The following is a 14,800-nucleotide window of genomic DNA, read 5'->3' as shown; positions in this document are numbered from 1 at the left end:
ACAAATTGAACGTGTATCTTCAACTTTTATTTCTACAAATTGAACGCGTATCTTTAACTATTATTTCTACAAATTGAACGCGTATCTTCAACTATTATTTCTACAAATTGAACGTGTATCTTCAACTATTATTTCTACAAATTGAACGTGTATCTTCAACTATTATTTCTACAAATTGAACGTGTATCTTCAACTATTATTTCTACAAATTGAACGTGTATCTTCAACTTTTATTTCTACAAATTGAACGCGTATCTTTAACTATTATTTCTACAAATTGAACGCGTATCTTCAACTATTATTTCTACAAATTGAACGTGTATCTTCAACTATTATTTCTACAAATTGAACGTGTATCTTCAACTATTATTTCTACAAATTGAACGTGTATCTTCAACTATTATTTCTACAAATTGAACGTGTATCTTCAACTTTTATTTCTACAAATTGAACGCGTATCTTTAACTATTATTTCTACAAATTGAACGCGTATCTTCAACTTTTATTTCTACAAATTGAACGCGTATCTTTAACTATTATTTCTACAAATTGAACGCGTATCTTCAACTATTATTTCTACAAATTGAACGTGTATCTTCAACTATTATTTCTACAAATTGAACGTGTATCTTCAACTATTATTTCTACAAATTGAACGTGTATCTTCAACTATTATTTCTACAAATTGAACGTGTATCTTCAACTATTATTTCTACAAATTGAACGTGTATCTTCAACTATTATATCTACAAATTGAACGTGTATCTTCAACTATTATATCTACAAATTGAACGTGTATCTTCAACTATTATATCTACATATTGAACGTGTATCTTCAACTTTTATTGACTACTTTAGTTCGGGACACTGGTCTAATATTTAATCGACGAAGTAAACACAGAGATCGCTACTGTTACAATCATTTGATTCTACATCAGCCATGCAAGTTCCATCAGGAATGACAATTCAATCAAACAACATTTTAACCTATATTTAAGAAATCGGGTGACTGATAGGAACTTAATTGAAGAAAATAAAGTTTTCATTTACCTGAAGTGTATAATACGCCTACTTACGCAGAGATTTCCATCTCATGGAAAATGAAATGAAGAGTTTGATTTGTAACCTCAATTAAAAGGCCGAATTAGTCATCGTTGTAGGGCTAACGTTTTCGAATAATTAATTGGTTTCCGTTTCAGCTGATTCATCGGGATTTGGCGGCGAGAAACGTCTTGTTGTCCGATTTTAACATTGTCAAGATTTGCGACTTCGGCCTCACGAAAGACATTTACAACTATGCCGCTTACACGATGCAGAGCAAAGTGAGTTTCGCATTTTGTTATTTCCAGAATATTTTCAGCTCAACTGGAGAATATGGAGGCGCAACAATGGCCTCTGTTTTCGTGATTCGCGGACTGACGAGGAGACTACCCGAGGTGATAATCACCGATTTTGTTGAAACTAGGTGGGTATGTAGACCTTATGGTAACATGAAATTTCACCAAGGGAAAAGTTGCAATGGGCATTAGTTTTGCCATGGCAACCGAAAATGTTTTTGACAACGCAGTCTGTATATTGTCCCATTGAAAATAACAATTGATGAATTTTTACATATTTTGATCAAATTGACCAAAATTCATCAAAATATCATAAAATTCATTTCATTTGTCAATTTTGATCTATTTTTTTTGGGTTTGAAATTTGAATTTTTTTTTAAATTTTTCACAGGGGGACCCTTAGAAGTGCTCAGATTCCCATGTTATTTTCAATGAGAAAATATACATACTGTGTTGCGAAAAACATTTTCGGTTGCCATGGCAAAACTAATGCCCATTGCAACTTTTCCCTTCGTAAAATTTCATGTTACCATAACGTCTACATACCCACCTAGTTTCAACCAAATCGGTGATTATCATCTCGGGTAGTCTCCTCGTGAGTGTCTTCATTTCTTAGCGCTAGAAATGGGGAAGAGATTACACGGTGATTGGCGGAGGGGCGTGGTTTCTCTTCGGCTGGAAAGTCCTCTGCCCCTAAACACGTTCTTGGTTACATTATTTCTAATGAATGTCTGCGGCACAACCTACATCAGCTACACGCGGTCAAATAAAGTGAAGAATAGATGAGGAGTAAGATTCATCGGAGTCTGTTGGGCCGAGAGCGCCTGTACCGTTTAGATCGATCCCATTTGCACGATGAACAGCTTATTCGAAGGATTCTACTCTTTCATCTTAGCCAAACGACGAAAAGCGTATTATTCAATTCAATGAAATAGTCTCAATCGAAGTCACCTATATTTAAAAAACTAAATATTTCAGAGGTGCCTTTCTTCGCAAAAATATTTGATTTTGGTGAGTCGAAAAGTATTTTTCAAAATTACCCCAACACCTCTTTGGAGAAATGTAGAGTTAGCTATGCGAAGAAAAAGAAACAAGAAAATTCATTATAATATCTTAGACACTGTATCTCTAACCGGACGGAAAAAGCTGTAGCTTCCACCATACAAAATCACCTGCCGCCGCCACCGTCTCTCTGTAAAGGGGGGGGGGAGGTTCAAGAATTTTGAAAGTTTCGGGCTGTCAAGGCCACATAATTCGTCACGTGGTCGACAAAACGTTCCGTTTGAAATGGGGTTTACATTCTTGCGAATAACCTTGACGGCCCTGCGAATCGAGCACGGCCGACTATTTCAGCTAATACAAAATTAATCTCCCCTCTAGCTTCCAATTCCCGCCACTAGAGGTATCAAGCTTCCGTAAGGTTGTCAAACTATCAAATTCCAAAATTAAAAATTAATTAATTAAAATTTATTTATTAAATTTATTTTAACATCAAGCGTTTTGGAGGAGCAAGAATATTGCGAATTTAAAAACGTGTTTACGTCTCTATATTAATTTTGTTTCACAATGCACTGCTCACTTGAGCCCCGTATTTAGGCATGATTACATTTTCCTTGCAATACGAAATTTCATCGCACTGAATTCATATTTTGATATTCAATTCAAATACGAACCCCTAATGGGGAATTCGAACAATCCATCCACAAGGCCAAATTTTACTCATCGCTTCTACATCAAATTATGTTACATATTTCAATATCATTCCACTTATTTTATTTTATTTGGTTTATTTAAAGGGTTTAGTTCCGATCAAATGGAATGCGCTGGAGTCTTTATCGGACAATGTTTACACTGTTCAAAGTGACGTGTGAGTATTTTACACTTAAAGGGAATCTAACCTCCAGCATTTCCGCCTAATCCCCTCCTGTGGCTTGTCACTTATTTGGCGCTGCTAATTGTTTTGTGGGCGAGGTGAATCTTAAAACTAATTAGATCCTCCGTTCAAGACACGTTGGCGGCTACATTACATTGATGTTTATTAAATGTAATTAGACATTAAAAACCTGAGCCAATTAGGGTGTATCTGAGTAATATAATCCCATTGAAACCACAAAGGTCGTTGCTGAATTATTCTGACTTATTTTGTAGTTGGAACTGTTCCGCAAAGAAAAACTTTTTAAAATTAGAAATCTTTTCGTTTTAAGCTGTTCTAAATTACTATATTGTTGTTTGAACCGTACCTTTCAGGAAATATTGGGCAGATTGAATAGTTGCAAAATAATTTTTGTATTATTTCGAGCCTCTTTATTAGGATTTTGAGATGGGTCATGCCCTACTTGGGCTACCCCTGACACCGCCCCAGACTAGGTGGTTAGCACTTTCGGCTCAAGAGGAGCCGAGTTCGATCCCAGATTGGGGCAGCTAGGAGCGACAAACACAAGGAGAACGAAACTAGCCTTTAAACACGCTAACGCAGTGTTGCGTACAAATGGGGTGGCGGAGTGGTTAGCACTTTCGCCTCGCAGCAAGAGGAGCCGGGTTCGATCCCAGCTTGTGGCACTGGGTGAAAACTCGGAACAACTCCTTCTGCGTTGAGTTTGCAAGTTCTCTCCCCACTAGTTTAAGGGGTTTTCCCCCGAGTTCTACGGTTTCCCCTTCCATAAAAAACTTGTCTAGGTTAACGGTAAAAGTTAGTGTAGGGAGCTGTTGGCTCGATCTCGTGGCATGAAGGGCTTGCCACCACCCTCCTACGCATTGTAACCCGGCCACCTGAATTAAGGGCTTCAAAAGTCGCATGATGACTTAGGCCTAAGGTGGTGCCTTGGGTATTAGCCTAGCTGATTATTATTTCATTGGATGAATCTTTATTCCCGACATTGTTGTTAAAACTAGAGTGCTTTGCGACCCGTCTTTTTAATATTTTTCAAATGGGCTAAAGTTAAGGGAACGGTTGATTCTTGAGGCATGAAGGGTTTGCCACCACCAATGTGACCCGATTACCCGCAATAGTTTCCTATGGTGGTGTATTGAGTTATTGTCACATTCGCGTACTGAAATAATGATGAAAATGTGGCCATTCCGCAACCACGTTCTTCAAATGTTCGATTTGACTGTAACTGACGCTGTCCGCTCTGCGCAGGTGGTCGTTCGGCGTTCTTCTGTGGGAGATCTTTTCTCTGGGGGCCGAGCCGTATCCCGGAATGGTCTTGGACGAGGACTTCTTCCAGAAGCTCAAAAGCGGATACCGGATGAAGCAACCGGAACACGCGCCAGATGACGTGTAAGAGATCTAAGCACCATTTACAATCAAACGTTTTAAACAACAATTTCAAAGAATTTTATTAACTTTAACACTTTCTGAACTTATTTTTCTAAGAATTTTAATTCAATTGCTATTCTTATGACATTGACTTGCAATCCACTCACTGTGTACCGAAAATGTGTGATGGAAAAGAAAACCAGTTCTAACACTTTCTTTAACACTTAAACACGATCCTTTCACCCCTCGTGAACTTTGTCACTACGAACTCCAATATCCGATATTGAGAAGAATCATTATTTTTACAACGCAGATACCAAATAATGTTGCAATGTTGGCAAGAGGAGCAATTCAAAAGGCCGAACTTTGCCAACTTGGAAGAGTTTTTCGAAAAGAAACTATCAAATGAGGTTTCCGGGGTAAGTTTCGAAACATAAACCTTGATGACACTTCGAGATACAAGTTCGCGGTTTGCTAGTACACTAGTCTTTTAACTTTTGAGAGGAGGCACATAATTTCGTCCTCTCAAAGCTAATCGAATCATTCCGGTATTTCTTTGGTTCCCTTAGACTGAACTTTCCCAACGCGAATCAGGGGCGGCGTGACTGGTAGCCGAGACGGGATATAGCCTACCTAGGGGACCACAAATCGACTGGAGGGGGCTCCGAATGGGGCTCCTTAATTTGATTTATAAAATAAACTTAATTTAGTTTTTAAGTCAATATATAGGAGGCCCCGCATTTGAGGAAAGGGGGACCCACATTTGAGGAACGGGGGGCCACAATTTAGAAAAATATCCTGACGCCGCCCCTGAAGCGATTGACCCACACGTCGGTAACTTTTTCTCCCCCCCCCCTAATTGTGGCGCGAGGAAATTTGGCCATGATGGCCGTCTTAACGTAGTATTTTATTTAAGTGTAATTACATACGTTCTTGGTCGCAGTTGATGTTTCTTTGAAAAACTGAAGCTAATGAAAATAATTGGTTTTTCAGTATTATTTGGACCTGGTCGAAAAATTCAAAGAGAAAAATATTAAAATGAAGTCCGAATATCCGACATTGTTAGATATTGAAAACGCTCTCCCGGATAATGACCATCAAATGGCGTATGTCTCCCTCGAGGACCCGGAGGTCATCCCGATGATCCCGGGAACAACGGTCGAACGAGGAAGTTACAAAACGGGTATCGAATCCGAAGAAATGACGAAACTCTAAAGTGACCCGTAGCGAGTGGAATCAGCAGTATCTGGCACATCGCTTACGAGAAAATAATCCAACTCTCTGCCACATCCTCAAAGTGTCTCTCTGAAGCCACCTCTCTTTCGTGAACTGCACTTTTGAGAACAAAATCATTATTTTGCAAGAAAAACCGCGCAGGGAAGTCTATTTTATGAAAGAAAATAAAAACATTTTGAAATCCAATAAAACTTGCAAAAATATAAATAACAAAGATGTGAGGCGAAAGTAAACATCGAAATATTTAGTATTCGGGACAATAGGCGGGTTAAGCCATCCACTTAAAAACGAATCGGGGGAACACGAATGAGATTAGATTGTACAATATAGAGTACGTTTCCACAAGTTTCCCGTATAGGTTTTGGACGGCTTGCTTAACCCGGCTTTTATCGCTATTTTAAGCTAACACACGTTGACTTTTGCACTACAGGAACCCATCGTCGATAACACGTTTTCACCTTGGTAATTATAAGTTAAGAGAAAATCGTGAATTTACTCGTTAACAATTTCCCGTGATTCCCTTTTATAAATAGATACTAAAATATCTGTATTATTATTATTATCGTCATTTTAACATTGTTTGAACAACGCTTTTTTTGGGAAACGACTATTGCACTAATTTAAAACAATGCAAATGTTTAATAGCGTTCTGATCTACTTATATGTGAATATGCCTAGATCGAATGTTCAACATATTTAAATAGTTTAAAAAAGGTTTCCTTAAATTATTATTATTGGCTGAAGTTTCGAGGCTTGTGATTGTGAAGAATGTAACTAATCTTGTAGGCGTCAAAAAGCGATTCTTGACAACAACTCTCAAAGGCCAATTATTTTATTCAGACAATTTATACGACTAATTGGAATTGAAATGAGAAGTGTAAACGGAACAAGCTTTCACTGTGACGAAGACCCGCGTGTTGAAAGCTCAGTTGTTATTTTATTTTAAAATAAATTTTAAATAATTCCATGCCTGTCTCTATTTTCCATGGATAATCATAAAGTTAGGAGCAACCAACTCAAGGAGAAGGCAGCTAGCCTTTAAACACGCAGTGTTGTGTACAAATTTCATTGGACGGCCCTTAAAGTTGAACGTTTTACGAAAAGGGGGAAGACTATTTCCGATATTTACCCTTCTGACGCACAGTGGGGTAAACTGAGCCCAAAACTGGCCAAAAGCCAAAAAAATAAATCGCGCGTAAGAATTTTATTTTATAATATTTGTTTATAAACCACCGCACAATTTACCGGTGTTTGATTTTTGACTGCAAAATTTTATTCTAACCAATGAAAAATGTACACAAGAAAACGCACGAGTTTTGACGGGTTGCGTTCTCCTTGTGTGGGGTACTGCTCCTAGTCTTTAAGTGTTTAATATTTAAAACAAGCTGGCACGATGTTTTTGAATTTTTCCGCTTTGGTAATAATAATAATCAGCTAAGCTAATAACCGAACCACGGCCTTAAGTCCAATTTATCTAGAGACCTTAAATGCCTTTACCACGTAGGAGGATGGTGCAAAGCCCTTCGCACGATGCGAGCCAACTGTACAGCTCCCTACACGTACTTATACCGTAAACTCAACAAGTTTTTACGGAAAGGGGAAACCGAAGAACTTGGAGAAAAACCCCTTTAATCGTTGGGAGAAAGCTTGCAAGTTCAACGCGGAAGGAGTTGTTCCTAGTTTTAACTCAGTGCCTCAAGCTAGGCTCGAACCCGGCTACTCTCGCTGCGAGGCGAAAGTGCTTACCACTCCGCCACTCTACGTACGCACGCATTTAATAATTTCGGTCCGATATAGTTTAGCAAACAGAGTATAGCGGACACAAAAATTAAAACAGGATTAATTCCTTTGGAAGACTTTCAAAGTCAGGCGTCGTGTGGGTGTAACGTGTAACTATGCTGAGCAGCTAAACTTGAATATGCATCCATTTTTGCGTGACAAAGGAATAAAGAGAATAGCCTAACCATGTAGTTAGTATACCGTACATTTTTTATCTGATCAGATCAACGAAATCTCTCTTAGGCAAAATCTGTTAACCTTATCTGAATATGCGAATTGATATGTTTTTCATTTTAAAACCCGTTAATCTGCTTCCGAGTTTTTAACGGTATTATGTTGACGTAATAGTTAATAATAAAATAATTTTAATTACTTTTAAAAAAAGGAATAATCTTAGGTAATGTAAAGGTAACGTTTAGTTGCTGATCGATTTTGGCGCGTAAAACAAATGTATAAATTCGGCTTAAGTAACGAATGCATTTTTATTTGCACGTGTTTATTCAGAATCCTTTATCCGCATATGGTAATTAAAGGGACGCACCAACGTTTACCGCGCTTGTTTCTGAAAAATGATTAGTCGTATCTGCTATTACGTGGTATATCCGGGCCGAATTTTTTCAAACGCCCGTGTGGCCCTTTAACCAAGTGGCTAAACTCTGTTGTTATTAGTCTAAATAACGGATATCCTGTGGCGGGTGAAAGCATTAGGTGAAGTAGAGACGATTTTTCACCTAGTCATGTCGGTTCACGACATACTTTTTCTTATTAAACACCAGCAATTTAATAATAAAGTATCGCGGCCCCAAATGAACTCCTTGGGCTAAACAAGGTCAAATCAAACCATCATATTTAAATTTATTTATCCTTACTTTGTCATTTCTGATTTCTTATGTAACAATTTAACTATATAATAAAAATAACAAGTTGGCAAGCCAAAATATACCTCTCCTCGGAAGAATGGTCCCTAGTGGTATTAATTTCTCGACACGACCCCAAAGATATCTCCGCAATTCAGAGTTATTTACGAAAAACGTATTCTCGGTTCAAACCCTGCCCGGTATAAAATTTTAATTTTAATTTAAATAATTGAGACGAAACAATCGAGTTTAATTTATTCAGAATATTATAAATTAAGTAGTTACAACAGCGAGTTAGACTTACTAAAACAATGCACAATTGAATTTAACCCTTTTTACAGTACATGTTTATCAGTTGAATATAATACTAAGCAAATTTTAATGAAAGAAATATCTACAGAGGGTATTTGTATTTTTGTCGCTTACGAAATACTTGCCGCATCTTTAACGCTCATTTTATTTCAACGCTCGTAGACTTCCAGTTGACGTTGTGACACATACCGCATGAAAAAGACCAATGCCGTCCAATTTCCAATATCATATAATGACTCGCACACCCAGGAAATAATTGACTGCGTTAGAAATCGTAGATATCCAAATATCCACACCAAATATATTTACAAGAAGCAAAAACCTTACCATCAACAAAGCACAGAGAGCCACTTGACTAACCGCCAGCTCTTAAAGCAATTAACGTTAAATTATCTCCTTTGAATTAACACAACTATATATAGGTCGTTAATAATACCCGTAAATAAATAACAAAAAACTAACAAAGTGGACCACCCACAGGGTCTACCCTTTAACCCTCTTATCTCGGCTGACTGCGCTAAAACAAGATTTAACCTTTAAAAAAACCAGATTAGGCCTTCATAAATTCATTAATAAAAAAAGACTTTATTACCTATTATGCTTACGATGCGTGTCGTAATTTCAGTGAACCTAAGTAGCTATCGGTGGTTCTGTGGTAGAGCGCTCGACTGCTAAGCCGAATGGTCTGGGTTCGAAACCTGGGTGGCGCATTTGTTTTTAATCAAAAGAGAAACGCTAAATTAGAATTTCTTCGATGCAATAATTTTAATTTCAATTGTATTTCAATTAAACCAAAATTTCGTACTCTATTAAATACGCTTCCGATAAAACTGAAGGTCTAATTTTCAATAAGGCGTAACAAGTGTCGGTGGTTCTGTGGTAGAACGTCCGCCTGTCAAGCAGTAGGTCTCGGGTTCAAATCCCGCCCGATGCGGTCGCAAATTGATACTAAGACGAATACCGTGTACAACTGGTGGAAACCCTGCCATTGGACGTTGAGAGGTAGCATTACACTCAGCACTCGGTCCGTCCCAAAGTCATTAAGAAGAAGTTGGAGAGAAAACGGCCATATAAACACAACAGACTCAACATGCACAACCATCAGAACACAAACACACCAAATTCAACACTCACAACCTACGGATAAACATTACAAAAACGTAATACACCAAACCGTCACGACGGTGAGCGAAAAAACACCATCCAAACCAAACCGCAAATGAATCCGTTAACGCTCACCGTCACACGGTGGTTTTGCCAACCCTTCGAGAAACTGCGAACGCAGAGATCTCGAGAAACTGCCTACGCAGTGATTAAACTTTGCACCGAAAATGCGAACGCGTTCGCAGGCCTGAGAGACAGACCCACAGACCCACAGACCCACAGACAGACACGGTGGTTGTATAACCCCTCCTAGGGGACTTTGTCCCCTCGGAGAGGTAAAAAGTGAAGCGTAACTGTATCCGTGGTTCTGCGGTAGTACGCTCACCTGTCGTGCAAGAGGGCTCGGGTTTGAATCCCGGCCGATTAAAAAATTATACTACACCCAATGTCAAAAAGAGGGCGCTTTTGGAAAAACCTTTTCCCTGATTCTAAGAAACTGAGTACGCAGTGATTACCCTTTGCCCCGAAAATGCGAACGCAGGCCTTACAGACAGACCCACAGACAGACAGACAGACAGACACGGTGGTTGTATAACCCCTCCTAGGGTACAAAGTCCCCTCGGAGAGGTAAAAACAACGAATTGTTCTTGTGCACAAGCGTTTTAAATTTTTTTAATAATGAGTTTTTTATTATTAAATTTTTTTAACAGGAATCGCAAAAACGTCTCTGCCCCGCGATTTCGATAAACAGCTCGTTAAATCTGAATCATTAAATGGCGATCCTGTTAAAATTAAGAAGAATCGTAAAACGTCTTTGCACCAGGCCCTGTTTGAAAGAAGATAAAATTAATTTTCGAGTTTTAATAAATGTCAATACCCTATTTCTGGGACATAGGGTATTTGTCATTTTTATAAGGCTGAATGTATATGGTTGATTACATTACTAAATAAATGAAGATATAAAATTAGATTAAAAGTAATATTTGCACCTTTAAGGCTTTAACTGGTAAGAGCTCTAAATAGTTTTTCAGTTCGGAGAACTGTTTTTGTTATAATTATAATTACGGGTTGAATAACTTTACTCACATGTCGGGGAAGCGCCATTTACCAGTTCTATTAACTTATTAAACTTTAATAAAAATTAAGCTTAAGATTTATTTTACAAAACCGTCATTCTTGAAAATAGTGTTTAAAATAGGGCGTAAGCGTTGAATGTCGGACTGACTCTTTCAATGGAAACGTCGCTTTCATTTTTCATCTTTGCCAAATAACATTACATTTTTATTCAGTATATTTTATTAAATATATGCTTTAAACATTAAGTCCTATTTTTTATCTAGCGCTGATAAAAAGAAATCTTCATCTCTATTTTTGGTAAAGATCGACCTTTCCTTGAACATAATTGTAGAGACTCAATCTGAGCATTTCATTCGAATAATCTCTAGAAACAACGCACCCGCTTACTTGAATACCGCAGCCTATCATCGAAGAAAATCAGTGATAATCAAATTGGGTAACCATTGCGATAACGCGGTCTGGTTATCTGGAAACAAGATATTAACTCGAACTCTGTTTTGTTTGTTTGTGTGTTTTGTCCTGAAATGATAATCATTATTCCCGAAAAGGCTCAAACATTTGATAAACATCAAATAGAAAATGAATTTCTTTTGTTTCTTAGCGGTAACATAAAAATTATAAGAACGACAAAAATGTTTTCTCCAACGGAAGTTGATTTCGGAAGAGAAGATTCGAAACTAACAAGCGATAATTTTGTGTGTTGCTGAAGTGGAAATAAAAGACGAATTATATACTTATAATATGGTATATTTATTACACTATCTTTTATAAAAAATATATTATTTCTCTGACATGAAATAAGTTTACATATCTTCATTGATGAACTTTGGTTTGTACGTTCTGGCCGCCGCGAGTAGCAGCTCACCCAGTTCTTTCACGGTGAATAAATAAGATTGGTGAAATGGTCTGTCCGGTGTCGTTATGGCCGAAGTGAACTCCTCGACCATCCGCGAATTGAGGCTGTGGTAGTTCATGACACTCTTGAACTCCGAGTCAAGCAGGACGGTACCATTACTGGAATCCCCGAGAAGGTGACCTTGGAGGGCGCATTTCAAAAGCTCCGTGACTTGACTGACCCGCTTCCAACTCATCGAGACTCCCAATAAATGGTTGGTGGCCCGCTTTCTGCTGGTGGTCAGCAGATCAGACGTAATGCGCGACATGGCCACTCCGTTGGGCCCCCTCGCGTGTCGTCTTATTGTCGTCAACAGTCTGATCTCCGTGTCATGAGCGTCTTTTAAACCATCGCAACATAGCTTTACAGATTCCCAATAGTCCTCCGTGGCTGCGGACAACATTTGAAGTCGGCGACGAAACGCGTCCAAAGTGACTTGGTGCAGACGACGGTTCCACCATTGCCCATGGCGAGGCGCGAGTACTTCCGGTACTTCACGATTTAATCGCGAAACGCCTTCAGTATCATTTCCGTTTCTCGACAAGTTCGACGTGATGGACTGGGCTCCCGGATTGCTCGATTCTGGATGGTTGTGTGACACCATGACGCTATTCGACGAATCACCGTCCCTCTGGCGGTCGCTTCTTTCTTGGCGTACAAAAGCCATTGGGTCTAATTGAATTTCCTGAAAATTGAAATGAATCGACATTCGTTTTAGATTTTTGAACTACGAATATCCAAAGGAAACATTTTAAATACAGTTTGTCCTGCCAAAAATAATTGAATCACTCCAAATTCGGTCTATACCAATATGAGAACCCGAAATCCAGAAGGAAAGGATATCAAAGGAAAGATATTCGATAACAAATCCTACTTTAGACGATAAATTTAATGTTAAATTGATTAAATTAGGAATTGAATAAGATTTTAAATAATTTAAAAATAAATTAGTTTAATAAACCACCATTATTGGTTTATTTTATTTTATAAAATTTAATAAACCGATTCAAAAACCAATAATTTACAATATAAAATGCCATTACCAGATTTTAATTGGTGTCTTCCGTTGGACTAAAAGTTGGATCAGCACGATTGTATTCAATTAAGATGAACGGTGAAGGTGTTCCGTTGGCGGTAGAACATTGACTGGCACGATGCGTCGACGGATTTTGTACTTTATAGGAATCCAGTCGGTTATTGGTACAATGATTCACCCAAACTTAACCCCCGCCACTTATCACCGAAGACAGCGAATGATACCCCAATGGAGTAAACATTGCTTGGTCGCGTCCTGGTTATCTCGAAACGAAAGGTTCATTAAACATTGTTCGTGCATTGCTCATGTTTGTTTTAATCAGCAATTATTTTACAACCAGAAAGATATAACTGCGTGCAAGTGAAGGTCCCTAGAAGACTCTGTTTTACGCGCTCATGATTGTTTTGTCCTGATCTGATCTTTCTCCAAAAATGAAAATAATTATCATTACACCATTTAATAAATAACTTGCTTTGGTAATTGGATTTAAGAGTAGTTAACTTAAACCTTTTGAAAAAAACCAAAACAAATCAAAAATATGTCCATAAGTACAACCAAAATATTTTTATTTGAACGCTCTCTTGATTTCATTGGCGCACTCTACAGTACATTATTTGGCATGAATCGTCCTGAGCGAACAATGATCTGATGCGTCATGTTGGTTTTGTCCTGATGTGATATCTCGATCGCTCTTTGTCCAAAAATGTTCAATTTTTATCGGTTTATCAATTTATAAATAACTATATTTTCTGTATATATAGCGTATTGCAGAAATATAGCTTTTGAAAAACAAAAAATCTTCGACCAAATGATTTGCATAAAATATTTTTTTAGTTTATAATCTTCCTCGTAATTTCATTGGAGTACCAGATTCGAAATTATTTTGCATTCGTCGGCCTGAGCGTATAATGATTTTGTACTTCATAAATGCGGGACAAATATAAAATAAATTTAATTTAATTTTGGTTTTGAATAGAAGCAACTTGATTTAAGCGTTAATTTTTGTTGTTTTTCGTTTTTTGTATGAACACTTTGATTCGCGCCAAAACGTCGACGTCGTGAATTTAAACAACAGTCGACGGGCAAGAATGTATCTTGCTAAAATACGCGAATAAGTAGATTAGTCCATAATTAAAAGGGATAAAATAGCTAAACCCTATGTAGAGGAATTATTAATTATTTTAACTTAACAACATGAATAAGCCTATTCGGTCCGTAAAAGGTGGGCATTAGGCCCAATAAGACGGGTACGTAAAAGAGAGCACGTTAGGTTCAATAAGCTTATTCGCGTGTCTTGACCTCCACATTTAAAATAATGGTTCCGGGCTTGCTCGCTTAACTTTCGGGGTTAGCGGTATCAAAATTAAAGGAAAACGTTGTCTAGGGGAATTTTTAAATACTTAATTAATTAAAATAAGGAGTAAACCAGATTTTAGAGGGTTGCCAAAAACATTCACACATTTAATGGAATCAAATTGCATAACTGACATTGAAATTAATTAATTTTAATGAAATGATTTTCTTTAAACGAATAGGGGGCCTTAATCTTAACCACATTCAGTGGTGTGTGCACACTTAAACATTAGGGGGGAATATATTAACGCTTTATGAGCATTACCAAGACTAGCACTATTTAAAACAAGATAACGGCCCATATGGGTCCGTTCGAAGGTTACATTAACGGCAGCAAGGCCAAACCAATCAGAGATTGAGTTTTGTAAGTTTTATAATATACTTATATTATCCGAGCGAAGCTCTATATCGGCGGCGGTCCATTCTTCCAACGTTCGAGTTGCGCTTGCTGATGGTGTCCATGCTTGGAGCCGGCGTCCGATTCTGGCTGGTACGGCACTCACTGGGGACGACCGCGGTAATTTGGTTTATCTTTTTAAGAATTGCACATTTCAC

The 14,800-nt window shown here is 37.9% G+C and overlaps 1 protein-coding gene across 1 annotated transcript in view; it reads left to right on the top strand.

Moving 5' to 3' along the window:
• Window positions 1-5,883, top strand: part of LOC149961260 (uncharacterized) — a 46,889-nt gene extending 41,006 nt beyond the window's left edge. The window contains exons 13-17 of the mRNA XM_090159879.1: window positions 1,200-1,322; window positions 3,134-3,204; window positions 4,477-4,617; window positions 4,910-5,015; window positions 5,590-5,883. Coding sequence (XP_090016005.1) covers window positions 1,200-1,322; window positions 3,134-3,204; window positions 4,477-4,617; window positions 4,910-5,015; window positions 5,590-5,811 — 663 coding nt within the window. The 3' untranslated portion in view covers window positions 5,812-5,883. The remainder of the gene's footprint in view (window positions 1-1,199; window positions 1,323-3,133; window positions 3,205-4,476; window positions 4,618-4,909; window positions 5,016-5,589) is intronic.
• Window positions 5,884-14,800: the final 8,917 nt, after the last annotated feature.

The sequence above is a fragment of the Leiobunum rupestre genome, chromosome 1 (assembly GCF_980474605.1).
Source record: "Leiobunum rupestre chromosome 1, qqLeiRupe1.1.hap1, whole genome shotgun sequence".
Lineage (NCBI taxonomy): Eukaryota > Metazoa > Arthropoda > Arachnida > Opiliones > Sclerosomatidae > Leiobunum > Leiobunum rupestre.
Note: the sequence above shows the minus strand (reverse complement) of the source record. Positions and strands in the feature narration are given on the sequence as shown.